This window comes from Antechinus flavipes, chromosome 1 (genome assembly GCF_016432865.1).
Source record: "Antechinus flavipes isolate AdamAnt ecotype Samford, QLD, Australia chromosome 1, AdamAnt_v2, whole genome shotgun sequence".
NCBI classification, from domain to species: domain Eukaryota; kingdom Metazoa; phylum Chordata; class Mammalia; order Dasyuromorphia; family Dasyuridae; genus Antechinus; species Antechinus flavipes.
In genome coordinates, this window is record NC_067398.1 from 703751794 (window position 1) to 703776211 (window position 24418).

The window sequence follows — 24418 nt, forward strand, 5'->3', positions numbered from 1 at the left end:
ACAGGGAATTGGGCTACAAGGGGAATGTAGAGGCTTACAAGGCTGTGTGGAGAAAGCAAAGAAAAGAAAATTTGGCAGACTAGGGAGGTTTTCCAAATTTATCTTCATAGTTGTACTAAAATATATCAAATGAGGGCACAGACACAGTAGATTATGCAACATCTTAAATTCTTAAATAAAGCCAGTGGAAAAAACCAACTTTTTTTTTTTAAAAGGAAGGACACCAGATCTAAATAAAGATTACAAAAACTATTTATTGAAAAATAACTTTATTCAAGGATCGTAAAAAACAAACCACGGCTCTCAAAACTAATTTCTCCTCATACCCACTCTTACATATCAGATTACTTAGAACAGAGATACCTGTGTTTTTTTTAAGCTCTAATAGCAGAATATGGCTAGTCACAGAATGGAAGATTTACACTTGTTGGCATTGAATGCCTAAGTATAGAAAGCTTTACCCAAGAAGTCTTCCCAATTAGTCTGTAGTGCTTTAGTAATCCAAGTGCTAACACCTTCCAGTGTGTATTGCAGTCATGCTTGAATAAGACAACTACCATGGTAGGGGCTTCAGTGAGAATTAGAACCAGCTAAAAAAGCTATACCTTCCTCCTTAAACCCCCACCAGCCCTCAAGGAAAAAGATTTGTTAATGGTAGCCCCTAAACATTTACCATCCAAGTTCCAGGAAAGCAAAATTCCTAAATTTGCCGTAACGTCACGATATGTTTTAATGAAAGATGAAACCAAAAACCATACCCTACAAAGTCAGAATAGAATCCCCCTTGTCAAAAGGCTTTGTATTTCAGTGTTGTTGTTTTTTTTTCCTTTAAAAAATACTCAAGCCCCATTTCTTTGAATGTCTTCAAAATTCAAAGCGCCCGAGAGCCTACAATCCCACATAAGGTCTGCTTTGCTCATCCATGAGTGACATCAATCATGCATGGCTCCCGACTTGTTTAAAGGGTTGCTTTGGTTAACAGCAAGTTGGCACTAAGTTTTTATTTAGGAGTGGAAAAATCCCTGCCTTGAATAGTTCCCTATCTCTAGTCTGACTCAATTACTAAAATATCTGTAAAAGGAACAGGAAGCTAGGGAAATTTTTGATGACCTTTCACAACTTTCATTTCATTTCCCAGCTAGGAGTCAGATTTATAAAGTTTTCCAGAGTTCATAATGTCACTTTCTAAATCGAGGCAAATGAGACCCAGTTGTATTCTCTAATGCAAGGATTTCACCAAATAGACCCTGAAAGACTCAAAGTGGGGGAGGCTTTGATCCAACTCCTGGAGGTGGTAAAATACACTTGTCATGGTGGCCCATTCCCAAACTACATGAAACAGTCAAACATTTGAGGTACTATGGAGTAAAATGGAAATTGCCTGTTGGAGAGGCAAAATAGATAACACTATGATTCCTGGGGATATGACTCCTGCATCTGATTTCCCCTTGTGCCTTGACAGCAAAATGGTTAGGTAGTTGACTTTGACTAGTTGATATCAGTTTGACATCTTTAAAAAAAAAAAAAGAATTTCCACAAAATTATTTCATATATATATTTGGTCTGAACTTATGATTTAAGCACTCAAGGGAAATCCTCATCTGGTACCTTCTCTGTAACTTAGTCTAAGAGGGTTGCCTAGAGCAATAAGAGACCAAATGATTCACCCAGGATCTCATACTTCATATGTGACGAAGGCAGGATGAGAATCCATGCCTTTTTGACTCGGAGATCAATTCTAACCACTCCACTGCTTCCTATGCAGAATAAGCTTATGCATAATGAAACCAATTTCAGTCATCACAGCCCCCCACAACATGTGAATGAAAGTGATTAAAATAAAACAAACTTTATAACCAAGTTAAATTTAGTGTTAGAAAAGGGAAAGGATGCTGGTGAATTCGAGCTATCTTGGCAAAGTCCAGGGTGATGGTTAAGTTCGCGGTGATGAAAAGGGCAGGAGGAAAAGCAAATTCGCCAAGCACTTCAGTTACTTACATGACCTCATTGGAGCCTCGTGGCAGCCCTGTGAGGTAGGTATTACAGGTATTCTGGCCCCATTTTACAGATGAGGAAACTGAGTCTCAGAGAAGTGTAGTCATGCTCACCCTGGAAGTGAATATCTGAGGCAAGATGAGAAAGCCCAAGCCTTCTAAGTTCCATGTCCCAAATTGTATCCCGACCCCACCTTCAGCGGATCTATACACATGGAAAACAAACCCAGCATCTAACACAAGTCCTTGCATTCTCTTTCGCTGTCATATGAAAAGCTTGTCTGACGCCATCATCAAAGGCCATATGGGGGGAAAATGGTGGCTCACTAGACTCTCCACTTTTACTATTACATAGCATTTTCCTTCCATTCATAGCCATCCAATGGGGCTGGCTTCCTAGTCTCTCCTCGCAGCAAGCAGAGAAAATGTTTTTTTCATCTGTTTCCGAGATGGAGAAGCCCAGGCCAAGAATGACCATGACTCCGTCATGATCACCAGATGTGAGTGAGAAAATCAAGAAATAGTCTGGATTTCTACTTGTTCCATGACAAAGTGCTGAGTACTACTTTCATAGCAGTGGCTAAGAAGCAGAAAAAGTGGGCTTAAGCTACTCGTACTTTTCCTTTTCCTTCTATAATATCCCCCCCATACATTCTGGTTAAAATAAAAATAATTTCTTCTTTATCTCATTAACCTCCCAAGTCTCTGAGAAGAATCATGGCTAATCTATGGACCTGGAAAAGTTATAAATTATCAGCAGATCCATACAACTTGAAAGGACCTTAGAAACCATCTACTCCCCCATCTTTTCCAAATGGAGAAACTGAGGCTCAGAGAGGTGATTTGCTCAACTATTTCTAGATTTTGCTCTTCCAAGTCCAGTGCTATTCAATTCTAATAATCCAAATCCACTTCTCCAAAGGAAACTTGACAGCAATGTTCCCACTCAGTGAGAGACTCTAACTTTTACTTAATCCAATTTCCCATCAAGGAGGGAAGGGTCCCCCTCCAGGTACAAGTCTTTGGCAAACCTTGATCTTTTTTTTTTTCTCAGACCGTGGATGTTTGCCCAGAAATCTGGCCCACCTGTGCCTTTCTTGGAGATAGCAAAGGGATGGCTTGGGTCATTTTGAGTGCTTGCCTTGGGATGCCAAAATATCCTTCTCTGTACATTGGCCCAAGCTGCCAGCAAAATCATCTTCCTGTTGCTAAGGAAAGAAGTTTCACTTGTGCTCTCAGGGAAGGAGGAGGGACACCTGGATGGGGACAAGATTCCCAGAAAAGTTGCACTTTGGAAACCAAACGCCACTTCTAGGGCTTCCTCCCAAGGACTCGCCTGTCCCTATGGCGCTCGTGCATCTTGAGGAAGCCGACAGCAAATCAAGCTAATTAGGGAGAAAAGAACAGAAGGGGAGATGGGACATTTGCTGAGGGGCCCAAAGCGAGAGATCTCAGAGCCCAGGTTGGGATGTCTGGAAAGCTGAACTCCAAACCAAGCATCCTCTGCGAGTGCTCCAGGAACATCAAGATGACTGTAATCAAACAGGTCGGTCACATTCTTCCTGGAAAATGTCGCTGTGGGTTTCCCTACTGTCATCTGAACAGCAAAAAAGAAAAAGAAAGAGCTGGAACATCATTTCAACAGCAGGTTCTCAGTCATCAGCCCCAAGGAACGCAAGGTGGTTTTTGGACTTATTTTCAAGAAATCAAGCCAGATTGGGACAGCTAGATTGTGCAGCTGATAGAGCGAATGGGAAGGCCTGAGTTCAAATGGAAACTCACTTACCAGCTGTGGAACTCCAACTGGCCCACAAAAAACCCAAACCAAAACAAATAGAAAAGGACAGACTCAGATGTTTGGGTAGTAAGTGCCTATATAATAATTGGATAATTTGTTTAATAAAATCTAAGTCCTATTGAAAAAGGAATTGAGAAACAGCTTGCCACAGTGATTAAAGTGTTCAATTTAGAACCAGGAAAACCTTTGACACTAGTGTGTGACCACGCACTAGTCACTTAACTTACATGAGCCTCAGTTTGCTTATCTGTAAAATGAGAGAGCTGGATTAGATGGCCTCTTCACCCCATTTCTGCTCTTGATCTTGGATTTTAGAATAACTTTTTGTCCCTGGATCTCAGTTTTCTCATCTGTAAGATGAAAGGGTTGGTCCAAATGGCTTCCAAGAAGGTCCATTTGAGCTCCACATCTAGAATCCTGTGATCCAAGGATCCTTCAAGATCCAGTTCAAATCCCAACTTTTTGGTCAAACCTTCTCTGACTACAACAGTCCATGGTGACATCTTTCCACACCTGAATTCCTCCAAGAATCACCATCTCCACTGATTCAAATGATCTTATTTCACCTTTTGACCATTCCAGAGTTGTCCTTATGTTGTTTAACTTTTTACTATCCTTCTCCCCAGTTCTAATCATCTCCTAGAGACAAGGGATGGGAGGGCTGTATTTGTTTGTGATGGTGATGAGAATCCCATAAATGTTTACCGATTGAAATCTTTGGTAAATTGCAATGATTTCATGGGATTATAGGATTTGGAACTAGAAGGAACCCTGGAGACCATCTAGTCCATATTCTCAATTTACTAATAAAGTAAGAAACTAAGGCTACAGAGTGGGAATACAAAGTCAAGTCTTTTGAATCCTAATAGCAATTAATAATAAAAATAAAAAATAATAACGATGAAAACGATAATGATAGCTAACATTTCCATAGTACTGGAAAGCTTGCACAATGCTTTTTTTTAATCTCAGTTCCTCTTCATAATGACCTCATAAAGTAAGTGCTATCATTCTCTCCATTTCACAGATAAGATAACTGAAAATAAAAGCGATTATATAACTTGCTCATGGTCACAAAGCTAGTGTCTGAAACAAAATTAAACTTAGGTTATTCTGAAGTGAAGGCAGGTAGGTGATGCAGTGGATAGAGTGTGAGTCAGGGAGATGTAAATGAAAATCCAGCCTCAGATACTTCTTAGCTGTGTGACCTTGGGCAAGTCACTTAATTAAGAATGCTGTTTCCTCAACTGTAAAATAGGGATAAGAATAGCACCCACCTTGCAGGGCTGTTGTGAGGATCAAAGATAATATTTGTTAAGAGCCAAGCACATTGCCCGGCACATGAATACTTCCTTTAATCCTTTCCTCCCTTCCAAGACCAGTTTTCTTTCCACTCTAGACCATGAATTTCCCTGATATGATTTTTTATTTCTGTTCTTTGCTTCTCAAACACCCAGGATTTCAGGGAGATTGGAGCTAAATGCCTTTTTTTTTTTTTCATCTCCTATGAAATATAAAGTCATCCTCTAGCTCAGTCATTTTAATAGGAAGTAAAATCAGAGTCTGGGCCATCTGCCATTACCAGGTGATAAGTATCACTGAGGAAAAGGGGCTGACCTTGTAGGGCCTGGAGCCCATTCCCCATGCGTTCCACATCCCCGTTCACCAGGGCGGTCACCCGGTGTATGTGACCGTGTCTGGTTATCTCTTTCGGCAAGTCTTCCTCTTCTCTTTCTTCCTCCTCTTCTTCCACATCTTCCTCTTCCTCGTCCTGTGAATCCACCAGGACCATGACGTCACTCGTGTCTTGACCCCTAAATCCCAAAAACAGAGTCAAAAGGCAGCCCAGAGTCACACGGCTAGTAAGATGAATTTGAACTCAGGTTCTCCTGACTCGAGGCCCAGTGCTCTTTCCACTGTAATAATAAATGACAACTAACATTTACATAGTGCTTATTTTGTCCCCTCTCAAACTCTGGGACTCCCCAAAATCCCCTGGTTGATGCAGAGTTCTAAGTTCCTAATTAAAGCTCTGGGGAAGCCATGGAGTGATACAGAGAAAAGCAGTAACTGATTGGCTCCAGAAAATTACATCATATCATCTTTTCTCTCTCTTTGCTCAACAAACACCTTTCTATTCAGCCGGGCCGATCTCCTCCAGGATCTGCCCATTTGTGTGATGCTTATTTCTGCCTCTGGACCTTGGTTTGTACCTGAAATACTCCTCTTTCCTCCTTTCCTAAATCCTGTTCATCCTTCAAGGCTCAGCTCAGATGTCACCTCTGGCTTTCTGATCTTCTTCTGCTCTGAACTCTTGTATCACTGTCAATGCCTTAGCATTGACTGTAAGCTGCTTGAGGGCAGGGGCTATTTCCTAGACTGGGGCACAAAAATTTCAGTGATCCCAGCAGGCCATTTCTCAGGCTTCCTATAAGCTTTGGCTCTGGGGATGTAAGACCCGGCTTGCTCAGGGGGCATGGTCTGTCTTAAGGGATAGCTAGGTGGATAAAGTGCTGAACCTGGAGTCAGGAGTTAAAATCCAGCTGTAGACACTAGCTGTGTGACCCCATGCAAGTCACTTAAGCTGTTTGTCTCAGTTTGCTCATCTATAAAATGGGACCCATTTCCTAGGGTTATTGTGGGGATTGAACAACATAATAATTGTAAAAGCACCTAGCACAGTGCATGGCACACAAGTACTTACATTTTATTATTATATTATTATTACATTTATTATTATAATTACAGTGGATACACTGGGCCCCAAGTCAAGAAGATCTAAATTCAAACCTATCTTCAGGCACTAGCCCTGTGACTCTGGGTAAGTCACTAGGTTTTCTGAGAATAATAACAGCATCTACTAGGGCCGATGTAAGGCTCAAACAAGACAACAATCATGAAACGCTTAGCTCACTGCCTGGCACATCGAAGTGCTCCATAAATATTAGCTATTTCATTATCCTTATTTTAGGTTTGACTCATCAAAGTCTAGAACCCAAGGGAGTTATTTACCAGCATTTGGGAAAACGATGGGCTAAAAATCAATCCAGATTGTTGGAGGAGGAAGAAGAGAAGGAGGAGAAGGAGGAGGAGGACAGAGCACCAGTAGTGTTTATCTTGGGCCAAAAGCTGTTCCAGATCCAAATATCTTGGATTACTAACACAGGAGGGGGACGAGGAAGGAAAGGATGTACAGAGCCCTTTTCTAAGGAACTAGGTGGGGGGAAAGAGGGATGAGGGAAAGGAAGCTAAGGGAAGAAGGTGGGGGCAAGGACAATAATCCCAGATTCCCACCATTCCCCCAAAAAAATGAGCTTGGGGAGGGAAAAATCCAGTTGACTTGAACACCTCTTTTGCAGATGTTACTTGTAGAAACCAAAGCTGAGCAAGTATTAGATCATCTCCAGAAAATTATAATGCTGCCCCTGCTGGCAGAGTGAGGTCTTCCCTGGCTCTCCTGGAGGAGATAAGATTTCTTACTAGAAGCAGCAAAATCTGATGAGTACCTTCATTCATTTGGATCACTTTTATGGGCCTGGAGCAATCCTCCCAATTAGAATAGTAGCTCCCAGAGGCCAGGGTCTGGCTGGCTTGATTTTCTAGCCCTGTCCCCTGGACTTAACATAGCTGCACACAGTGCAACACTTAACAAACACTTTTCTGTTCCGTTCCTTCAAGGAGATGCTGGTTACGAACCACATCGACCATGTACTTGGTCTTTATAAATCCATAATCCTAGATAAGTCCATTAACTTCTTCCATTTCTTAAAAATGACCGTAGAGATTCCCTGTTCTGCTGGGGTTTTCAGGAAGGAACTATAAACACACTGTGAATGAATGAATGAAAGGAATACTGGTGTGCCTTGCTTTATGCAAATACAAAATAGGAAAATTCAATTTACCTAAAATTTATATACTATCAATACCTATCAATATATTAGTATATAACATAATCTTATCTGTAATATAAAATGTATATGTGTATATAGAATATACATTATATTATTTTATATAGGATTTGACGTATGCAATACACATGTATATATGTGTAAATATATACAAATATGTGACACACACACATACATCTCCAAGATATGATCCATGGATTCATGGATCTCCATGATCCAAAATTAGAAAAAAAAAAAATGAACTGCTTTTTTTACTCCTTCTCAGACAGTCTGGATTACTATTGGTCCATCATTTTTTGCTTTCCACTAAGGGGACTTATTTCCATATGTAGCAAGCTCCCTCAGTGCATTCAGGATGACTGAGTTTTTATACACCTTTTCAGGGACACGTTTCCTACACAAGGTAAGACGTTTGCAAAAACCAGTCTCCCCAGGAGCTCTCAGTGACTCACTCCAAATTAAAAGAAGACAAAAGGCAAGGAAGGAAGCCGAATTAGCCCAAGTTGATGGACGTAGCCTTTTGGTTTGCTCCAATTCAAGGCAATGTGCTGAGCACTGAAGATACAAAGATGAAATGGAGTAATCCCTAGACCTCAAAAAGCTTCTGCCTTAGGAGTCACAACATACACAGAGAAGGGCTTGCAAAGCTTAAGAGGGATAAACAATTTTACCAACTGAGGAAGAGGGGAGGGGATTGGGAAAGGTTTGGTGTAGGGAATGGCCCCAGAGCTGGGCCAACAAACACTCACCTGAGGCTGCTTCCTACTGAAGGGAGAAAAAAAAAAGAAACGAGTGAAAGAGAGAGAAGAGAGAGAGAGAGAGGGAGAGAGAGAGAGAGAGAGAGAGAGAGAGAGAGAGAGAAAATGAATATGTTAATATTTGCTGTCATTCATTCAGGTTACAAGTTCTTAATAAATAGAACATTTTCATTAAGAACATATGGGAAAATGCTACAACTATGCTCTGTGGACTTAAACAAGGGATGGAAATGCAAGGGAGGAAATCCGGAGATTGGGCAGAGATCACATATTTTGGCCACAATGGACAATGGCGGGGAATTCCTGCTCCCGACATCCTTTGCATACTTACCTTTCAGGCAGATGTTTGGACTGTAGTACAATATAAAACCGGAGACCGTCCCCACTCCCAACAGGAGCAAGATCACCACAGCCCCCACAATGCCCCCGATGTTCAAAGGTTCTGCAGAGAAAAGGCAGACACAAAGCACAGCTTGGTTTTTAGGTAGCGAGGTAGAGCGGATACTGAATGAGAGTGAGGAAGAATTAAGTTCAGCTTACTAGCTGTGTGACATAACCTTTGGGAACCTTAGTTTTACAGCTCATCTGTACAATGGGGATCATAATAGCAGATACTTGTCAAGAGAATCAAAGGAGATTGTAAAGAGCTAAATAAGTGCTGACTATTATCTCGAGCACTCACGGCTGTGATTGAAGAGTCATATCATCACCTCCGGCTGGACCAGCTTCTATTTCTAACTGAGTCATAGACTAGCTGTGTTTGGACAAGGTGTTTTCAGTTTCCTCCTCCATAAAATGGGAGATAATCCAATGCGTTCTGGCTGTAGCACTTCAAAGATCTGTCATCCCTAGTAGAGAAGGGATGTGGGAAATTCCCTCTACCCAAACAAATCATGGTCCCTCTTGGTCATAGCAACTTTGAAAGATCATTAACTACACTAACTACAGGTTTAAAAAATTATATTTTGGGCTTCTATTAAAAAAAATTTTTTAAAAGGGTGATTAGCTAAATGATTTCTGAGGTCCCTTCCAATTCTGATGGCTATGGTCTGTCTATCTACTACGGGGAAAGCGTCACCCTCCTGTCTGTTCTAGGGCTGGACAACCTTCTCTCCTTCCCCTACCACACACCTCTTGGGAACCAGCTGTGTCAAACTCACTTTTCACAGTCAGCCAGATGTCCACCTCCCTCACCCGCACCGGGTTCTCTGCCCTGCAGACATAGTAGCCTTCATCCACACCCTGGGAACAGTTGAGGATGGTGAGGGTGGAGACTGAATCCTCGTGCGTTATCAGGTAACGTGCGCTGGGCAGGATCTCCTCCTCTGGCTGGGTCAGATTCCGCAGCCAAGAGATCTTGGCAGCGGGGTTGGCCCCAGACACCTGGCAAGTGAGGGTCACGTTGCCTCCCAAGAAGCAGGTCTTCATTGGCTCAGACTGAAGGGTGGGCCCATCTGGCGGTCAGAAAAGGGGAGAGAAACAAAGACAGATGTTTAGCCATCCAAGCTTGAGCCTAGCTGGGGATTCCATTGGAAATTCCAACATTTTCTTATGGGATCAAAGAATTGGATGATATCTGAGCGGTCACTAATCCGATTCTATTCATTTTATAGAAAAGGAAACCGAGGTCTGAAAAGGTAAACTGCCCAAAATTACAGAGAAAGTGGCAAGACTTTGAACCCTGGTTCTTATTCCAGTCCAGCATCCTTTGTTGTTGTTGTTTTTTCTAGTAATTTTATTTATTTTTTAATACATATTGTTTTGTGAATCATGTTGGGAAAAAAAATAATAGCAAAAGGAAAAAAAAAAAAAAACCATGGGAGAGATGATTAAAAAAACAGAAAAAATAAGTATACATAGCATTTGCTGATTTATAGTCAGTCCCCTTCTTTCTTTTTTTGGATGCAGATGGCACTTTCTGTCCAAAGTCTATTGGATATCTGAACCAGTGAGAAGAACCAAGTTTTTCCTAGTTGATCATCACACAGTTTTGCTGTTATTGTGGAAAGAGTAGGAGGGCACAAGGGATAAAGGAGGTGGTTTTTATCTACTAGGGAATTTTACCAAGGGTCAATTTTGCCCTTCTTGTGGGTTGGGGGGGTGGGGGGAGACAGTGATGATGGAGAGTAAGAACCTATCTCTTTAATCCAAGTCCACAACCTTCCAAATCTTCACGAATCTCTTGCCTTTACAACTTTTCTCAGTGAGTCTCCAGTCCTCCCGTTCAAAGCCCATTAAATGCTTGTTACCTTCAAAGCATTCCACTAAATTGTTGTCGTTCCTCCCTCACTTCAAAAAGGATCAATGACATCACAACATTATGTCTTGACTCAATAGTGAATTGGACTTAAATGAGGCAGTTGCACAAAACTGTCACTCTCACTCTCTTCCATTGTCATAGACATCTGAACTGATGCTGAGTGAAGAGAGCAGAACCAGAAGGATATTGTACAAGATTATTTGATGATCGACTACGATAGACTTGGCTCTTCTCAGCAACACAGTGATCCGAGATCATTCCAATAGACTTGGGATAGACAATGCCATCCACATGCAGAGAGAACTATGAAAACTGAATGTGGATCAAAGAATACTTTTTCACCTTTTTTTCCTGTGATGTTTCCCTTTTATTCTGATTTTTCTTTCACAATATCACTGATATGAAAATATGTTTTAAATTATTTAAAACTTATACCAGATTACTTGCTGTCTTAGGTAAGGAAGGGAGAAAAAAAATTGAAACTCAATGTTACAAAAATGAACATTGAAAGCTATCTTTACGTGTATTTGGAAAAAATGCAATATTATTGAAATTTTAAAAATAAAACAAAATCAACAACAAGGAAATAAAGTCAACGTAGTCACAGACATCCAGTGGCAGAAGCAAAGTCAAGTAATTGGTGATATATTGAGGATGCAAAGACAAAATCAAAAAAACCCCCTGTCCTTATGGGAAAAGGGTGGAGTAGACAACATGAACAAATTGGTATAAGACAAATTGGACAAAGAAAGATATGGATAAAGGGCACCAAACTTGGAATTGGAAAGACCTACATTCAAATACCACCTCAAGTCTTTTATAAGTATGTTAAATCTCTCTGTACTCAATTTCCTATCTATAAAATGAGAAAGCTAGACTCAGTGGTCTTTAAAGTCCCTCCTAGCACCAAATCTATGGTATTTTGACTCTAGGAATATTTGAGAAGGGAGAAAAGACTTTGGCTGGAGTGATCAAGGAAGTTTAAGTGGCAAGTGAACAAGGATTAAAAAAAGATGAAGGCTCCAGAAATTCACCACTGGGCATATACCCCAAGGAAGTCATAGACAGAAGGAAATATACAAAAATATTCAGAAGATACTTCATGATAGAAATAAAGCGGGGGTCCATCCACTGGGGGGACAATTGAACAAATTACAGAGTATGAATGTAATAGGATGTTTTTACATTGTAACAAACTACAATTATGAAGAATTCAGAGAATCATGAGAAGACTTTTATAAACTGATTCAGGGTAAAGAAAGCAGACTAAGGAAAATGATGTCTACAATGATGAATATAATAGAATGTTTTTACAATGTAACAAACTACATGAAGAATTCAGAGAATCATTAGAAGACTTTTATAAACTGATTCAGAATAAAGAAAGCAGACTAAGGAAAATGATGTCTACAATGATGAATATAACAGAATGTTTTTACATTGTAACAAACTACAATTATGAAGAATTCAGAGAATCATGAGAAGACTTTTATAAACTGAGGCAGGGTAAAAAAAAGCAGACTAAGGAAAATGATGTCTACAATGATAATAATAATATAAATAAAGTAACACTATAAGGCAATTGTTATTTACAATGAACAATTTTGTACTAGAGTGTTTCGTCATCTCAGGGATGTCTAACTTGTTGTGGCTACATTTAGGGTCTTCTTGGCAAAGATACTGGAATGGTTTGCCATTTCCTTCTCCTGCTTCTTTTACAGATAGGGAAATTGAAGAAAACAGGCTGACTTGTCCAGGGTCACACAGCTTGGATTTGAACTTGGGAAGATGAGTCTTTGTGACTCTGGCCCTGGCACTCTATGCACTGTGGTGATCCCTAGAAGACCTAGTACTAGAGAACCTCTTGGTATACTTGAATTGTTTTCAGTGACCAGTTTTAGTACTGAGAACAAAGGGGGAAACAGATTTTTAGGTGGCCCAGTGGATAGTGCTTGATCTGGCATCAGAAAGACTATATCCATCTTCTTTTTTTTCTTTTTTGGTGAAGCTGTTGGGGTTAAGTGACTTCCCCAGGGTTATACAGCTCGTGTTAAGCATGCAGTCCTCTGGATTTCAGGGCTGGTGCTCTATCCACTGAGCCATGTAGCTGTCCCAGGAAGACCTATATTCAAATCCAGCTTTAAATACTTGCTAGCTGTGTAGCCCCAGGCTAGCTAAACTCAGTTTCTTCAAATGTAAAATGGGAATAATAATAGTATTTACCTCACAGGTTTGCTATGTGGATCAAATGAGATAACATCTATAAAGTGTTTGGTACATAGTAGGTGCTATAAAAATGCTTATCCCTCCTTCCAGTAAAGAGATTGGGGCTCTGAATGTCATTTGCTCTCACAATCAGTCACTTTCTGTTTATTTTATTTAACTGTTTTTCTTTGCTACATTAGAGAGCTCAAGAAATGACAGTGCTGTAAAAAAATCAATAAAACATTGTATTTTAAAAAAGGATTCTGAAAGTCAAAAATTGCATTCTATGAGCACGCTGAGAAAGGTCATACCTCCTGTCTTGGGAAAAAGAAGGAGCTTCCTTCTATGGTGAGGATTTTTGTTTTTTGTTTCTTCCTGCCTGCGCCTTTAGCAAACAGGATGAACAACAGTCAAAATGGAAGTGTTTAGAGATCACTAGACATACAGTTAGAACCAACATACCTGATTAAATGTTTGCAAAATTCACATGGAAGAAAAAATGGGGGGGGAGGGAAGACAGGAGAAGCCCCCCAAAACATTCATTTCTGAAATATACTGTGAAGGAATGACAACCCTTTCATTCCCATAATTTTTCCCATAATACTCACTTATCTGGACCACGCAATTGGCTCCCATCGTTCCCGACGCCACGGTATGATTCCCGATACATTTGAACTTCTTGCCGTCAGACAATTGGGACCGATTGAGTATCTCTACACCCGAGGTTGAATTTCCCAAGATCAAGTTTCCTGGCTCTTCTGTCCACAGGAAGACGGGATCGGGGTATCCCCCAGACCATCGGCAGATGAGTTGTAGCATGGATCCCGAGGGAACTGTCTCTGCCCAGCACTGTGGGGCTGACCAAGGAGGATCTGTGAAATATAAGAAGGACCTCTAGCTGGCTCCCTTAGGCACCAAGCCATCCCTTTACATGACAGGACTAAGAGAGCAAAAAAATCAAGCCCAGTCAGTCATCTTGACATAGCTGAATTTTCTGATCATTCCTTCCCTTCCCCCGCAAAAAAAACCAACTTCAATTTTTCCCTCTCAAGTAAAGCAAATAAGCAGAAACAAAACTAAGAGTGGATTTTTATGCCTGGGGCAAGTGACTCAAAAAATACACTCAATTGTAGGGGCAGATAGAGCAGGGTAAAATAAGGGAAGAACTCACCCCAGTCCTCTCTCTGTTTTCTATTTTAACATATCATTCTTGCAACATGCTAACTTCTGTTGTTCCTGTGCTACTAAAGGCCTGGAGATACTTTCAGCACTCTTCAAAATTCAGCACCCTGGTCCAGTGCCCAGATCACCCTGCCCTAGTTAGCTCTACAAGTTGGCAAGCTATATTTTTTCCATTTATCACAAAACTTTCTTCTCTCCTTCAGCAAAAGGATAGTATCAGTTCCTAAGAAGCATGATCAATATTTCTCTTTACATATGCAGATTTTCCTTTCTGTAGATAAGTATTTATTTTTTAATCCAAGGCCTATTTCTCCTTAATGGTCTTTATGATCCTAGGTTTTAGCCACACATAATTGATGTATGTCTATGAGATTTTAGTATTTTTCAGTTTTTTTCCCCTAAGCATATGATTTCATCTAGTTTGGGAGGCTCCTGGTGTGAAAACTCTATCAACTAATGTAGACTGCAAAGCATCTGTAACTTCCAGAGTCAGAATTGTCTGGGTACAGAGAGGTTAAGTAGATTGTCCAGATTCACACAGTCCAGTATGTGTCAGAGGCAGGACTTGAACCCGGGTCTCCTTGACTCTACTATGTCATGTTCTATTTTTTCATTTGGGTCAAAGCTCTAATTTTATTGCCATAAGAAACTCTCAATGACAAAATTCTTCTCTCAATGCAGTTATGTCTACTACTTTGCAAATTATATCTGGCACTGAGAAGATAACATAGATAATGTGCATTTGTGGTTTTCTAAGTCCCTTTCTATTTGTATTTGATACTGCTGTATTCCTCCACCATGCCGTCTCCTCCCCTACTGTGTGGAAAAGACACTGACAAAATGGAATAGTATTATACCGAGAAACACAGTTAACAGGAGGAATTCTAAGAAACACGAAAAGATTAGTATGAACTGATGGAGAATGACACCGGACAAGGAGAACAATATGTATGGTGCCATGAATATAAATGGCAAAAGCTCCATAAAACTCTGATGAATTGTAATAAAGAATCTCCTTTATTTTCCCTGGACTAGTGATGAAATGGATCTCACCTTTCTCCTCTCAGTAACAAGATGGAGAACCCTGGATATAGAACGGAGTTTACCTGCCAGACTTGACCAATGTGTTGATTAGTTTTGCTTAAATGTTAATATTCCTTGCTAGAAAGAAATTAAAGGTATTAAAAAAAAAACTAATTTTTTTTCAAAGGGAAAAGCAAAGAATGATAAAGTGGCTCAGTGGATAGAGCATTGGACTCGGAATGATGAATGTGTTCAAATCCTGCTTCTGGCACTTTACTAGCTGTCACTTAATTTCTTTTTGACTCAGTTTCTTTGTCTGTAAATTGAGGCTGATGGACTCGGTGACCTCTAAACTCCTCTCCAGCTCTAAACCTGTGAATGAATCTGTGCAAGGCTGCACAAGATTGTCTGAGGATACAGGGGATGGATGAATGAGCTTGTGGGTATTCCAGATTTACTGTGGTCCCAGCAACAAGCAGGAGCAAAGGCTTCTTACGTACAATACACCAGGAGCTCAGAGGTCACTTTCTGAACCCTCTTGCTGAGCGTGTTCGTGGCAAAACACGTGTAATTCCCCTGAAGTGAGGGCGACATGTTGTGGAGCTCAAAGTAGCTGAAGTTCTCATTGTTGGTCCCGAAGGGCTCTCTGTTGGACCCTGGCATCTGGAAGTACCACTCCACCACGGGAGGTGGATGGGAGCTGCTGCTACAGTTGAAGGTCACCGTGGAGCCCCTAGTGACAAAGAGGGAGCCATTCGGGTAGATTCCAGTGGGAGAGATTTTGACGCTGATCTGGTTGGGACCACCTAAAGTGAAGGTGACAAGGAAAAAGAAAAAAAGGTTCAAAAGATGGCTTCTCTTCCATAGCGTTAACAAATAATTCCCCCCAAGATGATAATTCTCCTAATTCCAAATTTCCCTTATTCTAAAATCCACAAGAGAGACTAAAACCTGGATTTCACTAGTTTAGGAAATTTCCTGGTAAGGAAACTTCCTCCACTAATTCAGGTTGGCCTTTTTTCTGCAGTTTACAATTTATGGTCTCACAAATACGGAAATATGTTTAGAAGAACTGCATATGTTTAACCTATATAATCCAAATTAGATTGCTTGCTGTCTTGGGGATGGGGAAGGAGGCAGGGGAGGGAGAAAAATTTGGAATACAAGATTTTGCAAAGGTGAATGTTGAAATATGTATTTAGAAAAACAAAATATAAAATAAATACATAATAATTTTTTCAAAAAACAGTTTACTGTTCAGTTCTGCACACATATATTGTATCCAGGATATACTGTGACATATTTAACATGTAAAGGACTGCTTGCCATCTAGGGGAAGGGATGGAGGGAGGGAAGGAAAAAGTCAGAACAGGAGTGAGTGCAAGGGATAATATTATTAAAAATTACCCAGGCGTGAGTTCTGTCAATAAAAAGTTATAATTATTTTAAAAAAACAGTTTATAGTCTTAGAGTTTCTTAGGGCAAATACATAATAAAATTTTCAAAAAACAGTTTATAGTCTTAAGAGAGTTTCTTAGGGCAAAACACTTGATCAGGATTACAGTCAATATGTAAGAAGCAAGATATGAATCCAGGTCTTCCTGTCTCTGAGGCTGGTTCTCTATCCACTACACCATGTTGCCCATTAGACCGTAAGCTCCTTCAGGATAGGGAATGTCTTTTGCCTTTTTCCTTGGTATCGCTAGCACTTAGCACAGTGCCTGACATATAGTGGGCACTGGAACATTTAAAAAGTTTGAGAGACATTTTATTAGTAATGCTGGCATTTTAATAAAATATCAATGGTATTCTCAAGTGCCAAAGATCCCTCATGATGATAATTTATGTGCTTATAGTTTATGTGCCCTTGAAAGAACAAGTAATCCCAAGGATGGCAATCAGCTCTGATTGGATGAGTAAGGAGACAATGAATGTTATAATGAGGGGCTCACTCTAAAGAGAGTCTTGGGGATGTGACAGGATCAAAGCCTTATCAATTTTCATATCATCTCCCTGACAAAAGAGAGAATCCACATTTTCCCAGATTGTCCAAGCAAACACAATAAGCAGGAACACACCATTAGCCCAGAGTTAGAATTTTTTTTTTTTTCTTACTGTCTGATTAGATCTTGGCCTGAGTAAATCCATAAAAGAGACTGGTTGATTTCTGAATGAGGAAGTAGAAAAGGGGAAAAACCTTGATCATGATTTAATAATTAACCCCACTTAACCCCAACTACCTCAGAAAAAAGAGAGAGAGAGAGAAAGAAAGAGAGAGAAAATTATTTCTCATGTGATAAAAATCATAAATCCTTTAAAGGTTTATTACAATCCAAAGGAATGAATTTCTAGTGATATTAATTTCTCTATCATTAAGAAGCCACTGGAGGAATCATTTAGGATAAAAATATCCTTTTGTGAGTTTCTCAAGACCCTCTCTAATGGTTCTAATGAGCCAAGGACCCCAAGTTAGGAATGAAGGAGAAAGGAAGAGATATAAAATTGCTAGAAAGGAGGGGTCCTTTGATTTAATTTGAGTAAATCACTTTCCCCTCTGAGGGCTTTGGTGGATATATCAACTCTAAACTCTGCTAGCCTTTAACACAAAATGTTATTACTTTCACATCTTGTGTTAGAGCCATTTGGGTACATGCCTTAAATCTGCTGGCCTAAAACTCCCCAAGGGCAGGAACCCTCTTTCATTCATCTTGCTGTCACTCTAAATCCTTTGCATATTGCATATATTCTGTAAATCTTTCCAAACCATCTTCTAACAAAATCATCTTCCTAACACAGGGGTCTTATACAAACTTTATTTTGTTTTGCTGAGGCAATTGGGGTTAAGTGACTTGCCCAGGGTCACACAGCTAGGAAGTATTAAGTGTCTGAGAGCGGATTTGAACTCAGGTCCTCCTGACTTCAAGGCTGGTGCTCTATGCACTGCCTAGCTGTCCCTAACACAGAGGTCTTAGAATATCACCACGACCCCTTTCCACTCAAGAAACTTCCATGGTTCCCTATTGCCTCTAGAATAAAATTCAACATATAAAACCATGTACAATCAAGTTTTAATCTTATATCCTAGTTGCATTTTTCATTACACCCTTTCATGTAATCTCCAATCCAGTCAAACAGGCCCATTAGCTGTTACCTAGACTTGACAGGGTATAATCTGGGCTCGGCACCAACCAGTGTAACCACCAGCTATGGCTTCCAACATGGCACCCGTGGATTCTTTATCTCATTCATCCAAACTACCCACATGCCAGCAGATCTGAGGAGTTTTCCCAGAGTGATTCGGTTGGACGTGGCCATCATGTTATTACAAGTCACTCGCTTTCAAAGTCCTGGGGAGAGGGGGAGATACACTCCCTCTACTCACCAGTACTAAGCCCCCACCATATGCTTACCATTTCAACAAATCAGTCACTTACAACACATGAAACATTTACTGAATGAGAAGGTAAAAGCAACTGAAATTAGCCTAACATTGATTCAGTAAAAACAAGAATAACCAAAATATAACAAAAACCTGTACCGGCATTTAACAGTGAAATGCCTAAGTAGAGAAACATGTGCCCAGATAACTCAGAAATTAGGGCTGCAGATCTGGAGGTCTGGCAGACAGGACCTAGAGTTCAAATCTGGCCAGCTGGGTGACCCTGAGCAAGTCCCGAAACCTGTTTGCCTCAGTTTCCTCACCTGTAAGATGAGGATAATAAATAGCAGCTACCTCCTAGAGTGAGTCTGCCGATGAACTGAGATAACATTTGTAAAGTGCCTGACACGCTATATAACATGTATATAGTGTTACTATACATGTATGGTATATACATGTTAACTATCATTATTTTTATACCATCATTACCATCTATTTTTTTTATTTTTTATTTTATAGCTTTTTATTGACAGAACCCATGCCTGGGTAATTTTTTACATTATCCCTCGCACTCACTTCTGTTCTCACTTTTCCCCTCCCTCCCTCCACCCCCATTATCATCTATCTTAAGGAACAGTCTGCTCCTCTCCTTTCTCCTCCTCCGTGACTCCGGGGCCACTGAGGCAGCAAGCTCTTTCAGTAACACTGGCGCATCGGACCGTTCAGGTGAGCCAGCGGCCCGAGGCTGGGCTCCCGCTCTCCCACCCCGTTTGGATGGGCTAACGCTAAAGAGAGGCTAAGGATACAGTCTCCCATGCCATCCCAGCCTCCAGAGCATCTTGCAGGACTTTCCGGCTCTCGGCCTCTAGATGGTGCTAAAGAGCAAAAGGCTTAGTCAGCTCTTCCCGCGCCAGGGAGCAGCTGCCGCCCCCTGAGCTCCCGCAGCTGCAGCGCAGGCTGGGCTTGGGGCCAGTCCCGCCCCAAAGCAGCCGAAGCTCCCGCGCTCTCCAAGAGGAGGCAACGTCCAGCTAGAGATGCCCTCTTCTATGGCTTCAGCAGCCGCAAAGCGGAGCTCCGTCCCTAACGCAGGGGGAAAAACACCCTTCTCAGATGTGACCAAATAATACAGCTTCCCCAGGGTGATTTGCAGGGTCAGTGATATTCCCCGAATCTTGGAAAGTCCTATGTGAATGAACAGATGGATAGGAGGGAAGGAAGAAAAGGAGGGAGAGAAGGAAGGGAGAGAGGAAAGGAGAGAGAAGGAAGGAAGAAGAGAGAGTGGAAAAAGGAAGAAAGAATGGAAGAAGGAAGAAAAGGAAGGGAGAGAAGAAAGAAGGGAGGGAGGGAGGAAGGAAAGAAGGAAGGAAGGAGAAAAGGGAGGAAGGAAGAAGGGAGCATAGAAAAAGGAAGAGAGGAGAATGGAAGAAGAAAGAAAAGGAAGGAAGAAGGAAGGAAGGAAAGAAGGAAGTAAGGGAGGGAGGGAGGAAGGAAGGAAGGGAGGAAGGGTAGAAAGAAGGAAGGAAGGGAGGGAGGGAGGAAGGGAGGGAAGAAGAAAGGAAGGAAGGAAGAAGGAAGGGTAGAAAGGAAGGAAGGAAGAAGGAAGGAAGGAAGGAAGGAAGGAAGGAAGGGTAGAAGGAAAGGTAGAAAGGAAGGGAGGGAGAGAGGAAGGAAAGGAGGGAAGAAGGGTAGAAAGGAAGGAAGGGAGGAAGGAAGGGTAGAAGGAAGGAAGGAAAGAAGGAAGGGTAGAAGGAAAGGTAGAAAGGAAGGGAGGGAGAGAGGAAGGAAAGGAGGGAAGAAGGGTAGAAAGGAAGGAAGGGAGGAAGGAAGGAAGAAGGGTAGAAAGGAAGGAAGGGAGGAAGGAAGGGAGGAAGGAAGGGTAGGAAGGGAGGAAGGGTAGAAGGAAAGAAGGGAGAGAAGGAGGAAAGAAGGGAGGGAGGAAAGAGAAGGAAGGAAGGGAGTGAGGAAAGAAGGAAAGGAGAGGGGAAGGGAGGAAGGAAGGACGGAAGCGAGGGAGAGAGGGAGGAAGGAAAGGAAGGAGGAGAAAAGGGAGGAAGGGAGAGAGGAAAGATACTCTACCTTACAATGACATCTCCCATCTTCACACCTTTGCACAAGCTGTCCCTGCCACTTGGAATGTATACCATTTGCACCTCTACTTCTTAGACTCCCTAGCTTCCTTCAAGGCTCAGCTTAAGAGCTACCTCCTCTGTGAAGTCTTTCCTGATTTCTCCCATTGCCATTGCTCTCTCCTTCTTCAAACTGTCACCCACTTATCTATATCTATGATGTCCTTCACCAATAGAATGTAAAGTCTCTGGGGCAGGGACTACTTCATGCCTTTATATCCCCAGAGGCTGGCACTCTGCCTGGCACAGTTGTGACTAATATATGATTGTTGAATTGAACTGAACAAATGGTTCCTGAATGAATGAACGCCCATCTAAACAGCGATGACTTCCAACCTCTTTGTTATTTCCTCTCGAGTTCCTCCCCTCCCGTCTCGTACAAGCCATGGCAGGAATGGAAAAGAAAGAAAATACCCATCATTCTTTTTTGTTTCTGAGAGCAATTTAGGCCAACAAGAAAAATACATTCAATTAAAACAGGCAGGACAAAGCAGCTAAAGTTTTCTCCATATTATCAACTCAGCTTTTTACTAAGTACTATACTCACAATTTGGCATGCCAACATGCTATGGGGTGCTGGACGTGGAAATGAGAATACGTGGGGTTTTGATCCCAGCTTAAAGATTATAGGTCCCTGAGAAAATTACTTAACTTCTCAGAACCTCAGTGTTCTAATCTGTAAAATTACTAATCTACTTTGCAAGGTTGTTGTGTGGAAAGTCCCGTGTAAAACTTCAAGCATTCTAGAGATATTAACTGTTGTTATTATCCTTGGTATGATCATCCCTCCCAAAACAACTGAAAACTTACCCTCTTTGAGGGAGACGTGAGTGATGATTAATCTATCACTGTTCCTTAGCTAGTCAGGAAGGCTTACAGAGTAAAAGGTGTATGTGATGTCTGATATCCTTAGGGAGTTATTCCCTCAGTCCAGATCATGAGATGCAGGGTAGTCTGACTGGCCAACATCCTTATTAGCATACCCCCTTGGGAAGAGGGAGGCTCAGAATATGGCTCTCCGCTTCCTCCTGGGCTCTCCCGATCCTTCCTGTCAAGTCCAATGTTGTCCTCCCATAAGCAACAGCCGACCCCGGCCTTCTCCAGCTCCCACCAAATGCCGGCCCTGGCTCTCCTCTTGCTGGGGATGAGGACGTAGGAAAGGATTGCTTGCTGGTGCCCAAGTACTCAGAATCTTGTTTTATCAGAACGGAGAGTTCCCAATATGAAAATACCCTTCCTCAATGTGGCTTACAACCAATGATCAACCAATTAATAGATAAATATTTATTAAGTATCTTCTATGTACCAGACATATGAACTGGGGATTAAAAAAAGGGGGGGGCAAAAGATAATGCAGTAGAGAAGACCATTGGACTTACTAACTTAGCCAGGGTCACGCAGGTATAAGTATCTGAAACAATATTGGAACCCAGACTTTCCTGCCTCTATCCAGAGACATGCTTCCTTTTAGATGTTTGGACCTTCCCTTTTTAATTCTTCCTTTCTTCCTTTTCTTTCTTTTTCAAGCATCACCGCTTCGCGTGGACCCCATCCCACTGACCCCCACAACAGGACTCTCCTTTAAAAAGAAAAAAGTGGGTTAAGCCAAATAAATCCAAAGTCCAAGTCTGAAAATGTACACTTCACTCCATCCACATAGGAAACCTCCTCCTGCTGCAGGCTTCTTGGTTTTCACTCATACAAAAACTGAGCCATAATAACAGAGTAGAACAGAGGCTCACTGAGGGCAGCAACTGTTGTTTTTGTTACCTATGTCATATCCCCCTCCTTCCATCTGTTCCTTCCTCCATCTGTCTTCTCTTCCCTCCTTCCTTCTCTTCTTCTTCCTCTTCTCCTCCTTTTTTCCCATGGCCCCTGTTCCTAGCACAGTACTTGGCAAACAGTAAGTACATAATAAGTGTGTCATGAACAGAATCTCGGGGTAGAAAAGGCCTTGTCCAACCGACAATGAAAAAGAGTTCTTATAAGGAAACAGCAGTCACACAGTCTGCTTGAAGCCTTCCTGTAAGGGAAAGGTCCCACCTCCCAAAACAGTTAGCTCTACGCTGGGCCAGTTCTCAAAGCTAGGAACTTCCCCCAATGGCTAGTCCACGCTAGCGGACTCTCCAATTTCAACCTGGGACTCCTCATTCTGCCCACAGAGTCAAACAGGACAAGGCTAATCCACTCTCCAGTGACAGCTGGCTGGAGATAGCAATGTTCTCCATGTTGAGCTCTCCTTCCTTGGACTGATCCTCGTGTGGAACGGACACAGGGTCCTCCCCCATACCGGCAGCCCTCCTCCAGACACATATCTGCCTAGCAATGCGCTCCCTAAAATAAGGACGTATTACTGAGCCGTCATATCCAGTTTCAGATGATGTAGCAAAGGAATCCATCCCTGGACAAAAGATGCCCTCATCTGGCCACAGCCTGAGATTTTTCTTCATCCCATCCTTCTTAGCTTCTTATTACTCCAATGAGGAAAGTTCTCAGCAGCCACAGCACATGAAACAGAGCAGGTAAAAGGAAGTGGCTTTATCTAGCTCATGCTCCAGAGTCACCTCAACCCATGGAGGGAAAGGTAAAGAAGGGATGAAAGGAAGGAATAAGCATTGATTAAGCACCTACTGTATGCTAGGCACCATATTTTGATTCTCACACAACTCTAAGTTAGGAGCTATAATTGTCTTCACTTTTACATTTGAGTAAATTAAGGCTGATAAGTGATTAAGGCTGGATTTAAACTCAGACTTTTCTGACTCCAAGTCCAGTGCTCTATCCACCAAGCCTACCACGGTATAAACATTTCCCAAAGAGAATCACCCTATCTCAACAGCTTTCTGAGGGATAGTGTTTTGTTATGGGTAAATTGCTGGATTCAAATCCTTTTTTTAAAAAATTATTATAGCTTTTTACTTACAAAACATATGCATGGGTAATTTTTCCTGGATTCAAATCCTGACACTAAATAAATTAGCCATGTGACTCTGGGTAAATAATTTCACTTCTCTAACGTCTGTTTTCTTATCTGGATGATGATGAGGTTGTCTACACTGCTTACATCACAGAGGTTGTGAAACACTTTGTAATCCTTAAAGTGCTATGAAAATGCATTATTATCAGCATCAAGCCGTTGATGTTACTACTACCCCTTACAGCTAATAGTCTCCCTCCAGATTCCCTACATCAGCCAATGCTGAGAATTTTCCAGGTATCTGTATTTTCCACGAAGAAATTCATCCTCAAGTTGCCTTGCTGACTCCTATGAAGAACCAGCCCATACACAGGAATCAGGTGGGATATGATGGGAGGGAGGGGACAGTCCCAATGCACTCTGCTCAGGTCCCAGCTCTTAGAAAAAACACTGGCAACCTGAAGTGAGACCAGCATGAGGAAGAACAGTGGCTGAAGTAACCAGGGATGCTCATCCTGGGAAGGTTCAGGAAAGACACTGATAACCTGAAGAGAGACCAGTGGCTGAAGTTACCAGGGATGCTCAGCCTGGGAAGGTTAAGGAAAGACACCGACATTCTGAAGAGAGACCAGCATGAGAAAGAACAGTGGCTGAAGTAACTAGGAATGCTCAGTCTGGAAAACTTAAGGAAAGACAGTGACAATCTGAAGAGAGAGACCAGTGGCTGAAGTAACTAGGGATGCTCAGCCTGGAAAGGTTAAGGAAAGACACTGACAACCTGAAGAGAGACCAGTGGCTGAAGTAACTAGGGATACTCAGCCTGGGAAGGTTAAGGAAAGACACTGACAACCTGAAGAGAGAGACCAGT

At 41.7% G+C, this 24418-nt stretch overlaps 1 protein-coding gene across 3 annotated transcripts in view; it reads right to left on the bottom strand.

The window, feature by feature from the left end:
• Positions 1-252: 252 nt before the first annotated feature.
• The window catches only part of VSIG10 (V-set and immunoglobulin domain containing 10), a 34786-nt gene continuing 10620 nt past the window's right edge, over positions 253-24418 (bottom strand). For 2 of the 3 annotated variants that reach the window (XM_051972879.1, XM_051972878.1), the window contains exons 3-8: positions 15629-15934; positions 13532-13795; positions 9619-9912; positions 8790-8900; positions 8450-8465; positions 3601-5606 (exon numbers count right to left, since the gene is read on the bottom strand). In XM_051972879.1, coding sequence (XP_051828839.1) covers positions 5333-5606; positions 8450-8465; positions 8790-8900; positions 9619-9912; positions 13532-13795; positions 15629-15934 — 1265 coding nt within the window. In that variant the 3' untranslated portion in view covers positions 3601-5332. The other variant, XM_051972880.1, reaches the window with a different exon arrangement.